Below are 15,000 nucleotides of genomic sequence, written 5' to 3'. Positions count from 1 at the left end.
TTGTTCAAACACTGCTGCCCTCTAGTATTCAAAAGAATTATTGCAAAACTGCTGCAATATCGTACTCCAGGCATGTAAACGTGCCTGTGAGAGTCCACCAGCTTTTCAGCAAAGGATGCCAAGCGAATAATGTAATTTTGAAAAAAACAAACTATATAATGAAAGAATAAAATTGTGTTTCATGTCTGCGTTGTATGCTTGATACATTGTTATGAATATTTACAACATCCACAAGCAATAACTATGGAATCTTCTGCACAAAATTATATTTTTCTTTCATGTAATTAACAAGAGTCCATGAGCTAGTGACGTATGGGATATACATTCCTACCAGGAGGGGCAAAGTTTCCCAAACCTTAAAATGCCTATAAATACACCCCTCACCACACCCACAAATCAGTTTTACAAACTTTGCCTCCAAGGGAGGTGGTGAAGTAAGTTTGTGCTAGATTCTACGTTGATATGCGCTCCGCAGCAAGTTGGAGCCCGGTTTTCCTCTCAGCGTGCAGTGAATGTCAGAGGGATGTGAAGAGAGTATTGCCTATTGAATGCAGTGATCTCCTTCTACGGGGTCTATTTCATAGGTTCTCTGTTATCGGTCGTAGAGATTCATCTCTTACCTCCCTTTTCAGATCGACGATATACTCTTATATTTACCATTTCCTCTACTGATTCTCGTTTCAGTACTGGTTTGGCTTTCTACAAACATGTAGATGAGTGTCCTGGGGTAAGTAAGTCTTATTTTCTGTGACACTCTAAGCTATGGTTGGGCACTTTATTTATAAAGTTCTAAATATATGTATTCAAACATTTATTTGCCTTGACTCAGAATGTTCAACTTTCCTTATTTCCAGACAGTCAGTTTCATATTTGGGATTATGCTTTAATTATCATATTTTTCTTACCTCAAAAATTTGACTTTTTTCCCTGTGGGCTGTTAGGCTCGCGGGGGCTGAAAATGCTTCATTTTATTGCGTCATTTTTGGCGCGGACTTTTTTGGCGCAAAAATTCATTTCCGTTTCCGGCGTCATACGTGTCGCCGGAAGTTGCGTCATTTTTTTGACGTTATTTTGCGCCAAAAGTGTCGGCGTTCCGGATGTAGCGTCATTTTTGGCGCCAAAAGCATTTAGGCGCCAAATAATGTGGGCGTCTTATTTGGCGCCAAAAAATATGGGCGTCGCTTTTGTCTCCACATTATTTCAGTCTCATTTTTCATTTGCTTCTGGTTGCTAGAAGCTTGATGTTTGGCATTTTTTTCCCATTCCTGAAACTGTCTTATAAGGAATTTGATCTATTTTGCTTTATATGTTGTTTTTTCTCTTACATATTGCAAGATGTCTCACGTTGCATCTGAGCCAGAAGATACTACAGGAAAACCTCTGCCTGCTGGATCTACCAAAGCTAAGTGTATCTGCTGTAAACTTTTGGTAGCTATTCCTCCAGCTGTTGTTTGTATTAAATGTCATGACAAACTTGTTAATGCAGATAATATTTCCTTTAGTGATGTACCATTGCCTGTTGCAGTTCCCTCAACATCTAAGGTGCAGAATGTTCCTGATAACATAAGAGATTTTGTTTCTGAATCCATAAAGAAGGCTTTGTCTGTTATTTCTCCTTCTAGTAAACGTAAAAAGTCTTTTAAATCTTCTCTCTCTACAGATGAATTTTTAAATGAACACCATCATTCTGATTCTTTGGACTCTTCTGGTTCAGAGGATTCTGTCTCAGAGATTGATGCTGATAAATCTTCATATTTATTTAAGATAGAATTTATTCGCTCTTTACTTAAAGAAGTACTAATTGCTTTAGAAATAGAGGATTCTAGTCCTCTTGATACTAATTCTATACGTTTGGATAAGGTTTTTAAAGCTCCTGCGGTTATTCCAGAAGTCTTTCCTGTTCCTAATGCTATTTCTGCAGTAATTGCTAAGGAATGGGATAGATTGGGTAATTCATTTACTCCTTCTAAACGTTTTAAGCAATTATATCCTGTTCCGCCTGACAGATTAGAATTTTGGGACAAAATCCCTAAAGTTGATGGGGCTATTTCTACCCTTGCTAAACGTACTACCATTCCTACATCAGATGGTACCTCGTTTAAGGATCCTTTAGATAGAAAAATTGAATCTTTTCTAAGAAAAGCTTATCTATGTTCAGGTAATCTTCTTAGACCTGCTATATCATTGGCTGATGTTGCTGCAGCTTCAACTTTTTGGTTGGAAACTCTAGCGCAACAAGTAACAAATCGTGATTCTCATGATATTATTATTCTTCTCCAGCATGCTAATAATTTCATCTGTGATGCCATTTTTGATATTATTAGAGTTGATGTTAGATTTATGTCTCTGGCTATCTTAGCCAGAAGAGCTTTATGGCTTAAGACTTGGAATGCTGATATGGCTTCTAAATCAACTCTACTTTCCATTTCTTTCCAGGGAAACAAATTATTTGGTTCTCAGTTGGATTCTATTATTTCAACTGTTACTGGTGGGAAAGGAACTTTTTTACCACAGGATAAAAAGTCTAAAGGTAAAAACAGGGCTAACAATCGTTTTCGTTCCTTTCGTTTCAACAAAGAACAAAAGCCTGATCCTTCGTCCTCAGGAGCAGTTTCAGTTTGGAAACCATCCCCAGTCTGGAATAAATCCAAGCCTGCTAGAAAGGCAAAGCCTGCTTCTAAGTTCACATGAAGGTACGGCCCTCATTCCAGTTCAGCTGGTAGGGGGCAGGTTACGTTTTTTCAAAGAAATTTGGATCAGTTCTGTTCACAATCTTTGGATTCAGAACATTGTTTCAGAAGGGTACAGAATTGGTTTCAAGATGAGACCTCCTGCAAAGAGATTTTTTCTTTCCCATGTCCCAGTAAATCCAGTGAAAGCTCAAGCATTTCTGAATTGTGTTTCAGATCTAGAATTGGCTGGAGTAATTATGCCAGTTCCAGTTCCGGAACAGGGGATGGGGTTTTATTCAAATCTCTTCATTGTACCAAAGAAGGAGAATTCCTTCAGACCAGTTCTGGATCTAAAATTATTGAATCGTTATGTAAGGATACCAACGTTCAAGATGGTAACTGTAAGGACTATATTGCCTTTTGTTCAGCAAGGGAATTATATGTCCACAATAGATTTACAGGATGCATATCTGCATATTCCGATTCATCCAGATCATTATCAGTTCCTGAGATTCTCTTTTCTAGACAAGCATTACCAATTTGTGGCTCTACCGTTTGGCCTTGCTACAGCTCCAAGAATTTTCACAAAGATTCTCGGTGCCCTTCTGTCTGTAATCAGAGAACAGGGTATTGTGGTATTTCCTTATTTGGACGATATCTTGGTACTTGCTCCGTCTTTACATTTAGCAGAGTCTCATACGAATCGACTTGTGTTGTTTCTTCAAGATCATGGTTGGAGGATCAATTTACCAAAAAGTTCTTTGATCCCTCAAACAAGGGTAACCTTTCTGGGTTTCCAGATAGATTCAGTGTCCATGACTTTGTCTTTAACAGACAAGAGACGTCTAAAATTGATTACAGCCTGTCGAAACCTTCAGTCTCAATCATTCCCTTCGGTAGCCTTATGCATGGAAATTCTAGGTCTTATGACTGCTGCATCGGACGCGATCCCCTTTGCTCGTTTTCACATGCGACCTCTTCAGCTCTGTATGCTGAACCAATGGTGCAGGGATTACACGAAGATATATCAATTAATATCTTTAAAACCGATTGTTCGGCACTCTCTGACGTGGTGGACAGATCACCATCGTTTAATTCAGGGGGCTTCTTTTGTTCTTCCGACCTGGACTGTAATTTCAACAGATGCAAGTCTCACAGGTTGGGGAGCTGTGTGGGGATCTCTGACGGCACAAGGAGTTTGGGAATCTCAGGAGGTGAGATTACCGATCAATATCTTGGAACTCCGTGCAGTTTTCAGAGCTCTTCAGTTTTGGCCTCTTCTGAAGAGAGAATCGTTCATTTGTTTTCAGACAGACAATGTCACAACTGTGGCATACATCAATCATCAAGGAGGGACTCACAGTCCTCTGGCTATGAAAGAAGTATCTCGAATTTTGGTTTGGGCGGAATCCAGCTCCTGTCTAATCTCTGCGGTTCATATCCCAGGTGTAGACAATTGGGAAGCGGATTATCTCAGTCGCCAAACGTTGCATCCGGGCGAATGGTCTCTTCACCCAGAGGTATTTCTTCAGATTGTTCAAATGTGGGGGCTCCCAGAGATAGATCTGATGGCCTCTCATCTAAACAAGAAACTTCCCAGGTATCTGTCCAGATCCCGGGATCCTCAGGCGGAGGCAGTGGATGCATTATCACTTCCTTGGAAGTATCATCCTGCCTATATCTTTCCGCCTCTAGTTCTTCTTCCAAGAGTAATCTCCAAGATTCTGAGGGAATGCTCGTTTGTTCTGCTAATAGCTCCGGCATGGCCTCACAGGTTTTGGTATGCGGATCTTGTCCGGATGGCATCTTGCCAACCATGGACTCTTCCGTTAAGACCAGACCTTCTGTCTCAAGGTCCTTTTTTCCATCCGGATCTGAAATCCTTAAATTTAAAGGTATGGAGATTGAACGCTTGATTCTTGGTCATAGAGGTTTCTCTGACTCCGTGATTAATACTATGTTACAGGCTCGTAAATCTGTATCTCGAGAGATATATTATAGAGTCTGGAAGACTTATATTTCTTGGTGTCTTTCTCATCATTTTTCTTGGCATTCTTTTAGAATACCGAGAATTTTACAGTTTCTTCAGGATGGTTTAGATAAGGGTTTGTCCGCGAGTTCTTTGAAAGGACAAATCTCCGCTCTTTCTGTTCTTTTTCACAGAAAGATTGCTATTCTTCCTGATATTCATTGTTTTGTACAAGCTTTGGTTCGTATAAAACCTGTCATTAAGTCAATTTCTCCTCCATGGAGTTTGAATTTGGTTTTGGGAGCTCTTCAAGCTCCTCCGTTTGAACCTATGCATTCATTGGACATTAAATTACTTTCTTGGAAAGTTTTGTTCCTTTTGGCCATCTCTTCTGCTAGAAGAGTTTCTGAATTATCTGCTCTTTCGTGTGAGTCTCCTTTTCTGATTTTTCATCAGGATAAGGCGGTGTTGCGAACTTCTTTTGAATTTTTACCTAAAGTTGTGAATTCCAACAACATTAGTAGAGAAATTGTGGTTCCTTCATTATGTCCTAATCCTAAGAATTCTAAGGAGAAATCATTGCATTCTTTGGATGTTGTTAGAGCTTTGAAATATTATGTTGAAGCTACGAAATCTTTCCGTAAGACTTCTAGTCTATTTGTTATCTTTTCCGGTTCTAGGAAAGGCCAGAAAGCTTCTGCCATTTCTTTGGCATCTTGGTTGAAATCTTTAATTCATCTTGCCTATGTTGAGTCGGGTAAAATTCCGCCTCAAAGAATTACAGCTCATTCTACTAGGTCAGTTTCTACTTCCTGGGCGTTTAGGAATGAAGCTTCGGTTGACCAGATCTGCAAAGCAGCAACTTGGTCCTCTTTGCATACTTTTACTAAATTCTACCATTTTGATGTATTTTCTTCTTCTGAAGCAGTTTTTGGTAGAAAAGTTCTTCAGGCAGCGGTTTCAGTCTGAATCTTCTGCTTATGTTTTTTGTTAAACTTTATTTTGGGTGTGGATTATTTTCAGCAGGAATTGGCTGTCTTTATTTTATCCCTCCCTCTCTAGTGACTCTTGTGTGGAAAGATCCACATCTTGGGTAGTCATTATCCCATACGTCACTAGCTCATGGACTCTTGTTAATTACATGAAAGAAAACATAATTTATGTAAGAACTTACCTGATAAATTCATTTCTTTCATATTAACAAGAGTCCATGAGGCCCACCCTTTTTTGTGGTGGTTATGATTTTTTTGTATAAAGCACAATTATTCCAATTCCTTATTTTATATGCTTCGCACTTTTTTTCTTATCACCCCACTTCTTGGCTATTCGTTAAACTGATTTGTGGGTGTGGTGAGGGGTGTATTTATAGGCATTTTAAGGTTTGGGAAACTTTGCCCCTCCTGGTAGGAATGTATATCCCATACGTCACTAGCTCATGGACTCTTGTTAATATGAAAGAAATGAATTTATCAGGTAAGTTCTTACATAAATTATGTTTTTAGGAATCATATATTTCAAACAGTGTCAAGAAGCCAAGATAGGCTTACAGGGTTCCTCTATGCAGGCAAAGGCAGTGGTATTGGAGATTGGCAGCTCTATTTGTGGCAAACGAAGGTGGAAAAATGATTGGCTGTGTTTGGTGAGAGCAAAAGGATAAAAAAAAATATGTTGTGGCATTTCTAGGTAAAGTAATTGAGGAATTTGGGACAAAGGAGGAGAGATATTGGACAAATCACCTTAGGGACAGTATGTGACAAGGAGTACCATATATAGGAACGTCAGATATAGAGTTATAGCCACTGCTATGTTAAAGGGACACTGAACCCAAATTTTTTCTTTTGTGATTCAGATAGAGCATGAAATTCTAAGCAACTTTCTAATTTACTCCTATTATCAAATGTTCTTTATTCTCTTGGTATCTTTATTTGAAATGCAAGAATGTAAGTTAAGATGCCGGCCCATTTTTGGTGAACAACCTAGGTTGTCCTTGCTGATTGGTGGAGAAATTCATCCACCAATCAAAAACTGCTGTCCAGAGTTCTGAACTAAGAAAAAAGCTTAGATGCCTTCTTTTCATATAAAGATAGCAAGAGAACGAAGAAACATTGATAACAGGAGTAAATTAGAAAGTTGCTTAAAATTGCATGCTCTATCTGAATCACGAAAGACAATTTTTGGGTTCAGTGTCCCTTTAAGTTGGTATATGATAAAATACAGGTAAGGCAAAGAAAGGGCATATTTATGAATAACATTGGGGAAGTTATCTGCAATAAAATGTCGAGCAGCAGCAACAGTGAGACAGATCTAGGTGTGACAAAGTTGTCTAGAACTTATTTAATTTGATAGGAAATAGTTTTTAGAATGACAACGATCTACTGCAGGTAATATGCATTCTGCAAGTGTCTAATAGAAAGTTACAGAGATACTACTTCTATGGACTACAGAGGAGGAACTATTGTGTTACTTCCATGAAATACAGAGATGACTCCATAAGACACCTTGGGAAAAAGTCAGTAGACTTGGTATGGGTGTGGTACCTTGGGATACCCAACAAAAAGGGTATCAGGTACTAAACAAGGTTTGACTTATTGCAATGAAGGGGGCACCACACAAAATGAAATATTAGCCATATTGGTGCCTGAAGACATGGACAGGGAATATGTCAGGATACCACAAAATGCAAAAGGAAAACACACAGACATAGCAATCGTTCAGAACTGTATCTAGAGTAACTGCTCTGTAGATAGATCTTGGTGTCTATCAGTAAGATGAAGGCTCTAAACCTTGGATTTTTAGAGTAAGAAAATGGAGTTACCTCTAGGGATAAAAAAATAGAGGAGACCTGATAAATCTAGGATGGAAGCGATAGGTGTATGAAAGAAAATAAAGGGTTTCTGTAACTGGCATCTCTAAGAATAACAGATTGGGCAGGGGATATATGACCTAGCTCCAATAAATTCTACAAAAGCAAGCAGGCAATATGTGACAGCACCAGTGACACTACAAAGGGGACAACACATTGCCTAGCACCTGAATGTTTAATGAATAGCACTCTCTGATCTAAGGGAGCAGTAGAAACACAAGGGAGGGGAGCAGTAAGATGGCAAGTGAAGCTTTTCCTGCTGTTCCAGAATTGCAGAGGTCAGTCTTGCAGCAGGTGTTGTGGAAGGTGACATTAACGCCTAGTGTGCTTTTCTCTCCACTGGTCCCACAAACACTGCTTATAGCACAGCTTCTCTCACGCAGGATAAACTGGAAGTTACCTGGAATGGAATAGGTTGGAAGATATCACTATTGCAATTATTCCATATCATATATACACTGACTAGTCTACAGTAGCTATATAACTGCATCTGCTGTAATATTCATAGTAACCACTGGGTGTCACTATGTTTAAACAATTATTATTATTATCGGTTATTTGTAGAGCGCCAACAGATTCCGCAGCGCTATCCAATCCTACTATCTTGTAGTCCACTGTGATATCCTATTGTAGCTGGAAACATCTGGAATATACATTAATATACTGTCTCCAGGTGCCACTCTTTTCTAAACTTAGTATTACATATTTTGCTATAACTATGTAAACTGTGAAGTGGCACTATTCTAAAACAAGGCATATACCTTGTGCCAAAACTATACTGTCTACATGTTCTCACTGTTTTATACCAAGAACATTGTATTATCAATACATCACTTTTAATACTACATGATTTTACAACTATGTTCCTAGGAATTTACATGCTGTAATACATGCACTGGCCACATGGTGTCACTACTACACCAATAGCAATATATGTCCTATTGGCTGTAACTTTCTTATAATAATAAAGCCAACCTTGCAAGAATAAAAAACATGTTCTAGTTTGGTTCTAAAATAGGATCATACTACATCTAAACCTCACACACTGCAATATTCACTATCAACCTCCTCAACCACTGCAGTACTACCAGTTCCTACGTTATCCTTTGGAGCCCATTTAGTAAAGAATGGATAGTTGGGTGAGTCTTAAAATGACTGCCACAACCATAGGAAAATGCATCTTATAATGGACACAATTATCACAGGTGACTGTCACTGCAGTAACCATTGGAATATACTGTATGTAATACTGACTCTGACCATTGGGTGTCACTGTGTCTTACCTTTTTTCCCAGTGGCTGTAGATATGAGGCATTGCTCAGATGGAGGGCAAGTGACTGGGAACTTTATACACTCCAACGGGGCAATAGTTGGGAAAAGACAGGTGTAGCATCGTAGAGACTCCCCTGTATGGACAGAAATGGGTAGCTTTTAACCTCACTGTGCTCTCACAAGCAGATATTGGCACCTCCCTCTCTTATTCTTTTAAACAGTCTCAAAATAAGTTAGTTTGTATAGTGATGAGGACAAAAAGTCCACTGAGAATATAGATACCAACAGGTCATTACATACCTCATCTGCACAAGGACATGCACTGACTTGAGGGGATCTGTGTTTAAATTTGATACTGGCAGCAAAAAGGTGAGATGTTTTAAATCTCATTTGCATATATTTACCCATAAACCCAGGGCCGGATTTACCATTAGGCAGAGTAGGCATGTGCCTATAGGCGCCTTCCATAAAGGGGCGCCTGTTTCTCCATATGTCTTTTCTGCACACCTCTATGGCTCTGTCCTTACTCACCATAGTAGATAATAAGTTTGCCCGAAACAAAGATGGCTGCCACACTGGCTGGTCCGGTCCATTTCTCCAGTGAATGCAGACAGAGTGGCCTGAGAGTAAGTGTGTAGGGGTTGGTTCTTTTATGGGGAGTGACAGTGAGTGACTGTGCGCTATTACAGAGTGCTCTAAGTGCATGCTATTTGTACGCTATTACAAAGCGCTCTGAGTGCACGGTGGGTATGTATCAGCTGCAGCGGCTGTCAAAATCAAAATGACAGATTGTACAGTCTGAGAACAGTCTTTCATATAAAATATCATAGATCTGATGAATATTATTGCTAAAATGCAAAATGCCAGGGCTATTGCACAGGATAAACACACTTTAAAAAAACAACTGAACCTTGGTTGATTGTGCACATTGCAGGCTTGGACAGCAAAGTTTCTAAATGAAGCCCCAGTCTAGGCAACCTGCACTTTTCTTGTATAAATTATATTAAAAAAATACTGTTCTTACTGGAATCTCACCATACTGAACAAATACTGTCTGGAGTGTTTTATAAAAAAAAAAAATCATAGTTCTATAAAGTTTTAGGCTGTATCTATAGGTTCATAGGTGTGAACTGGGAGCGTGTGGGGGCGCTTTAGATTTTGATGCCTATGGGCACCTGGTGTAATGCTCGTGGGATACTCTTCTATCAGATCGAACTCAGCCAGTAGTTTTGTTATCCTGGCATCGAGCCGGAAAGATAGGGAATATCCCAGATCAGAGAAAGTTAGCAAGATGAGGGAAGCGGCACTCACCACAGGCAGGGTAGTATTCAGCGGCAATGGCAGAGCAGTCCAAGGTAAACCACTAGAATGGTCAGGCAGGTAGGGTTTGGCAACGGTAAAGCAGTCCAAGGGCAAACCACTAGAATGGTCAGGCAGGCAGGGTTTGGCAACAGAGAGGCAATCCAGAATAATAGGGGTTAATAGGCAGAGTAGTCAGGCAAGCAGAGTTCAGCAGCAGTATATCAATCCAGCAATTCAGGGGTATAACAGGTAGAGTAGTCAGACAGGCAGGGTTCAAACACATTAAGGCAATACAGAGTAGTAACAATCTATCACACCCAGGGGCACACAGAGTAACACCTATACTTGGGCAGTGATAGATCGTTAATGTGGACTTACATAGGCGCAGGCATGGACCAGGCACAGCCCCTGACAACGAGCAGGGAAGGAGACGCCGCGCCCATAGCAACGGCTAGAGCGGCACTGCGTGACACCTGGGCTGTAAATCCGGCCCTGCATAAACCCTTGTGCCAGTGGAAACACTGATAGCTAAAGTTTTCTGTGGCAAAAGATGTGCAGCTGAGCTATACAATTATCTGTATATAAAGCATCTGTTTTCTTTATAACATACAGCGTTCTCTCTGTATTATACACTGTCACTGATACGCAGTGCTGCTGCTCCTTAACGGAACATTAATGTCATTTTCCTTAACGCATTTTAAATTTGATTTCTTTTTCAGAAAAAAAGGTATTTTACTAACCAGAAATATTGTTTATTGAAACATATTTAAAGGGACAGTCTACACCATAATTTTTATTGTTTAAAAAGATAGATAATCCCTTTATTACCCATTCCCCAGTTTTGCATAAACAACACAGTTATATTAATATACTTTTTACCTCTGTGATTACCTTGTATCTAAGCCTCTGCAGACTGCTCCTTATCTCAGTTATATTAATACACTTTTTACCTCTGTGATTACCTTGTATCTAAGCCTCTGCAGACTGCCCCTTATCTCAGTTATATTAATATACTTTTTACCTCTGTGATTACCTTGTATCTAAGCCTCTGCAGACTGCTTCTTATCTCAGTTATATTAATATACTTTTTACCTCTGTGATTACCTTGTATCTAAGCCTCTACAGACTGCTCCTTATCTCAGTTATATTAATATACTTTTTACCTCTGTGATTACCTTGTATCTAACCCTCTGCAGACTGCTCCTTATCTCACTTATATTAATACACTTTTTACCTCTGTGATTACCTTGTATCTAACCCTCTGCAGACTGCTCCTTATCTCAGTTATATTAATATACTTTTTACCTCTGTGATTACCTTGTATCTAAGCCTCTGCAGACTGCTCCTTATCTCAGTTATATTAATACACTTTTTACCTCTGTGATTACCTTGTATCTAAGCCTCTGCAGACTGCCCCCTTATCTGCTTTTGACAGACATGCAGTTTAGCCAATCAGTGCAGACTCCCAAATAACTCCACGGGAGTGAGCACAATGCTATCTATATGACAAACATGAACTTGTACTGTCTAACTGTGAAAAACGTTCAAGCAAAAAGAAATACACTGCGATCCTCCAAAGTAAGCATACTATTTTTAATATCCAAATGTAGATAAAAACATCTTGATAGGCAACAGTGAAGTTAAAATCAAAAGAATAGGCAGAACATTTTCAGGAACTGGTCTGTCCTACATGTTTCGGTTAGTCCCTTAATCATGAACATGACCTGTTACCCTTCCTTCCTGCCTTTTAAATCTGATGGTAATCTCCTATTGGTGCCTCAGTCTAATGAGATTAACCCCTAGTTGGTCAGTTACTTGTTATTTATGTGTCTGCTCTACCCCATTGATTGGTTTAAATAAAGGAATTTATTTAATACACATAGATATATACAAATAGTGCTCTTATGCATACTTTCTCTGCTAGTTCTGAATTTTGTGTATAATTGAAAAAACATAAGAGCTAATAATAATTAGCCCATTGTTGAATACTTATTTCTCCTATTTCAACTAATATATAATTCTAAATCAATTATCCTTCTTGACTAGCAATATATACATTTCTGGTATCTAATATCCTAAGATTTCATGTTTATGCACCATATTTATATATATGTATTTATTGTGTGAGTTGGCAATCACTACTGTACTGATCAAATAGGGGACCCTATAATTTTAATAAAGGAATAGGGAAAACTACTATCTCTTCCAGAAATTTATTATATCCCCCTCTATATTGAAGCCCTGTGGCCTTCTTGTCTTCATTTTGAAGATCCAAAAGGCTTCACGCAGCATTAGGCGTGCTGCTCTGTCCCCCCCTCTAGGTGGTGTTCGTACACATTCTATAACCTGCCATGAGAGCGACGTAACATCGCCCCCATGCACAGAGATAAAGTGTTGTGAGAGGCCTGAGCTGTCTTTATCATGAGAGATATCATTTAGATGCTCTCTGATCCTGGAGCGCACCTCCCTTGTGGTGCACCCTATGTACTGTCCGTTACACTGGGAGCAATCTACCAAGTATACTACAAAAGGGGTTCTACAATTTGTACAATTTGACAAATTGAAAACCCTATTAGTAGTTGCTGATTGGAAAGTGGATGTCACTCTGCTGTACTTACAGGCTATACATTTAGAGAAGTGGCATTTAAAATGCCCTTTCACACTTAGCCAACTACTGCTGGCCCTCTCTTTATCCCTTAGTACACTTGGTGCCACTAAATTACCAATTGTGCATGCTCTCTTAGAGACAAAATTGCACCCTTTGGACACATAGTCCCTCAAGCTGTCCTCAGCTGTCAGTATAGGTAGATGTTTGCTGACAATACTGGTAATGTCCTTAAACTGCGGGCTATAAGTGGTAACCAGAGTTGGTCTAGTTAAATCATAACCATTCCTTTTCCTGGTGTTCCCCCTTAGTATCTCACTTCTACTCATCCTAGTTACCTCCAAGTGGGCTCTATTGATGACTTTGCGTGAGTAACCTCTCTCTGAGAGGAGACAACTTAGTGTCTCACTCTCCTTTGCAAAGTCTTCTTCCAAGGAGCAGTTCCGTTTAAGTCTCATGAACTGCCCTTTGGCCACCCCAAACCCCGTGTGACGGGGATGATTACTCCTAGCGTGAAGCAAGGAGTTTGAGGTAATAGGCTTACGATATAGGGATGTAGAGACCTTACCATTTAAAGGATCCCCCCTAAGTTCCACATCAAGATATGGTATTGTACTTGTCCCTGTTTGGGCAGTGAATTCCAAACCCACTCTGTTAGAATTGAGATAAGTCAAAAAGTCTTGCATCTCAGCAACCTCCCCCACCCAGATAAAAAGGAGATCATCTATAAAACGTTTATAGGATCTAATCCTATCTCTGAATGGGTTATTATCTCCAAAGACGTGGGACAGTTCCCACCAACCCATAAATAGGTTGGCATATGATGGGGCAAATTTTGCTCCCATCGCTGTCCCACGTCTTTGGAGATAAAAAGTATGCTCAAACTTAAAATAATTATGTGTCAGGAGAAAGGTAAGGGCCTCAACTATAAATTCGATTAAATCCTCATGGTAATTGCTAAAATTCTGAAGCATATACCTCACGGCTTCAATGCCGAATTCATGGGGAATGGCCGAATAGAGGCCAACCACATCAACTGTTAACCATGTACAATTTTTCTCCCATACGACACTATCCATTGCTTTTATGAGATGCGTGGTATCTTTCAGATAAGATGGCAAGAAGTGAATGACTGGTTGCAAAAGGGACTCAATCCAACCTGAAAGTCTTTCAAAAAGTGACCCTATGCCTGAGACAATTGGTCTACCCTTCACCTCCTCCAAGGTCTTATGGACCTTGGGGAGGTGATGAAAAATAGGGATAACAGGTTTAAGTACCATCAAATAATCAAATGTCTCTTGGTCAATATGCCCCCTCATCAAGCCATCATCCAAAAGATGTCTCAATTCAATCCCAAATCTTTCCGTTGGGTTAAAGCTAAGTTCTTTATAAACCAGGGTGTCTGTCAACTGCCTCAAGGCCTCTTCAACATATTTATCTCTCCCCATCACCACTATGCAGCCCCCCTTGTCCGCTTGTTTGATGACTATATCTTCAGTCTTCCCTAGCTGTTCCAATGCCAATCTCTGGGTTGGGCTCAGGTTATGTGTTATCTTATTACTCTGTTCTGAGAGTTTAACCAGATCCTCCTCAACCCTGCGATGGAAGGCTTCAATAAAGGGTCCTCTGGTTCTGGTGGGGTAAAAGATAGATTGGGGCCTAAACCCTATATGTTCCCTCTTAACAGGGAACTCTGAGTGGGAACTGGAAGCTCCTAACTCATGTAAGGTCAAATAATCGATCCCTTCTTTGAAATCTATGATGTCAGTTATATTAGGGAGAGCCTCATTAGTTACCTGTGAGTCATTACTAGTTTGATTTTCCAAACCTTCCTCTTGGTTACTAGATCCCCAAAAGAATTTTTTTAGGGTCAAGTCCCTAACCAGTCTATTTATGTCAACAATAGTTTCAAATAAATCAAATTTATTGGTTGGAACAAAGCCCAAGCCCAGGCTGAGTACTTCAATCTGTGGGTCTGTTAATACAATTTTCAGATAAATTAATGACAGTCATATTTTGTATTTGTTGCGTGCATTTCTTTTTGGCTGTGCCCTGGCCCTTCCCTTTCCTCCTTGATCTATGTCTCCGCCTCCTTCTATTCCTTTCGGATCTAACCGTGAAAAACGTTCAAAATGCTCTGAACTAAGAGGCGGTATTTAACGGTTTAGAAATCAGTTTGAGCCTACCTAGGTTTAGCTTTTAAAAATACCACCAACAGAACAAAGCAAATTTAATGATTAAAGTAAATTGAAAAGTTGTTTAAAATTGCATGCCCTATCTGAATCATAAAAATTTTGACTAGACTGTCTCTTTAAAT

The 15,000-nt window shown here is 39.6% G+C and overlaps 1 protein-coding gene across 1 annotated transcript in view; it reads right to left on the bottom strand.

Moving 5' to 3' along the window:
* Positions 1–6,946: 6,946 nt before the first annotated feature.
* Positions 6,947–15,000, bottom strand: part of LOC128636130 (CD59 glycoprotein-like) — a 14,883-nt gene continuing 6,829 nt past the window's right edge. The window contains exons 2-3 of the mRNA XM_053689188.1: positions 8,788–8,910; positions 6,947–7,904 (exon numbers count right to left, since the gene is read on the bottom strand). Of these exons, the coding sequence (XP_053545163.1) occupies positions 7,702–7,904; positions 8,788–8,910 (326 nt within the window). The 3' untranslated portion in view covers positions 6,947–7,701. The remainder of the gene's footprint in view (positions 7,905–8,787; positions 8,911–15,000) is intronic.

This window comes from Bombina bombina, chromosome 7 (genome assembly GCF_027579735.1).
Source record: "Bombina bombina isolate aBomBom1 chromosome 7, aBomBom1.pri, whole genome shotgun sequence".
NCBI classification, from domain to species: domain Eukaryota; kingdom Metazoa; phylum Chordata; class Amphibia; order Anura; family Bombinatoridae; genus Bombina; species Bombina bombina.
This window is presented reverse-complemented; position numbering and strand designations above follow the sequence as displayed.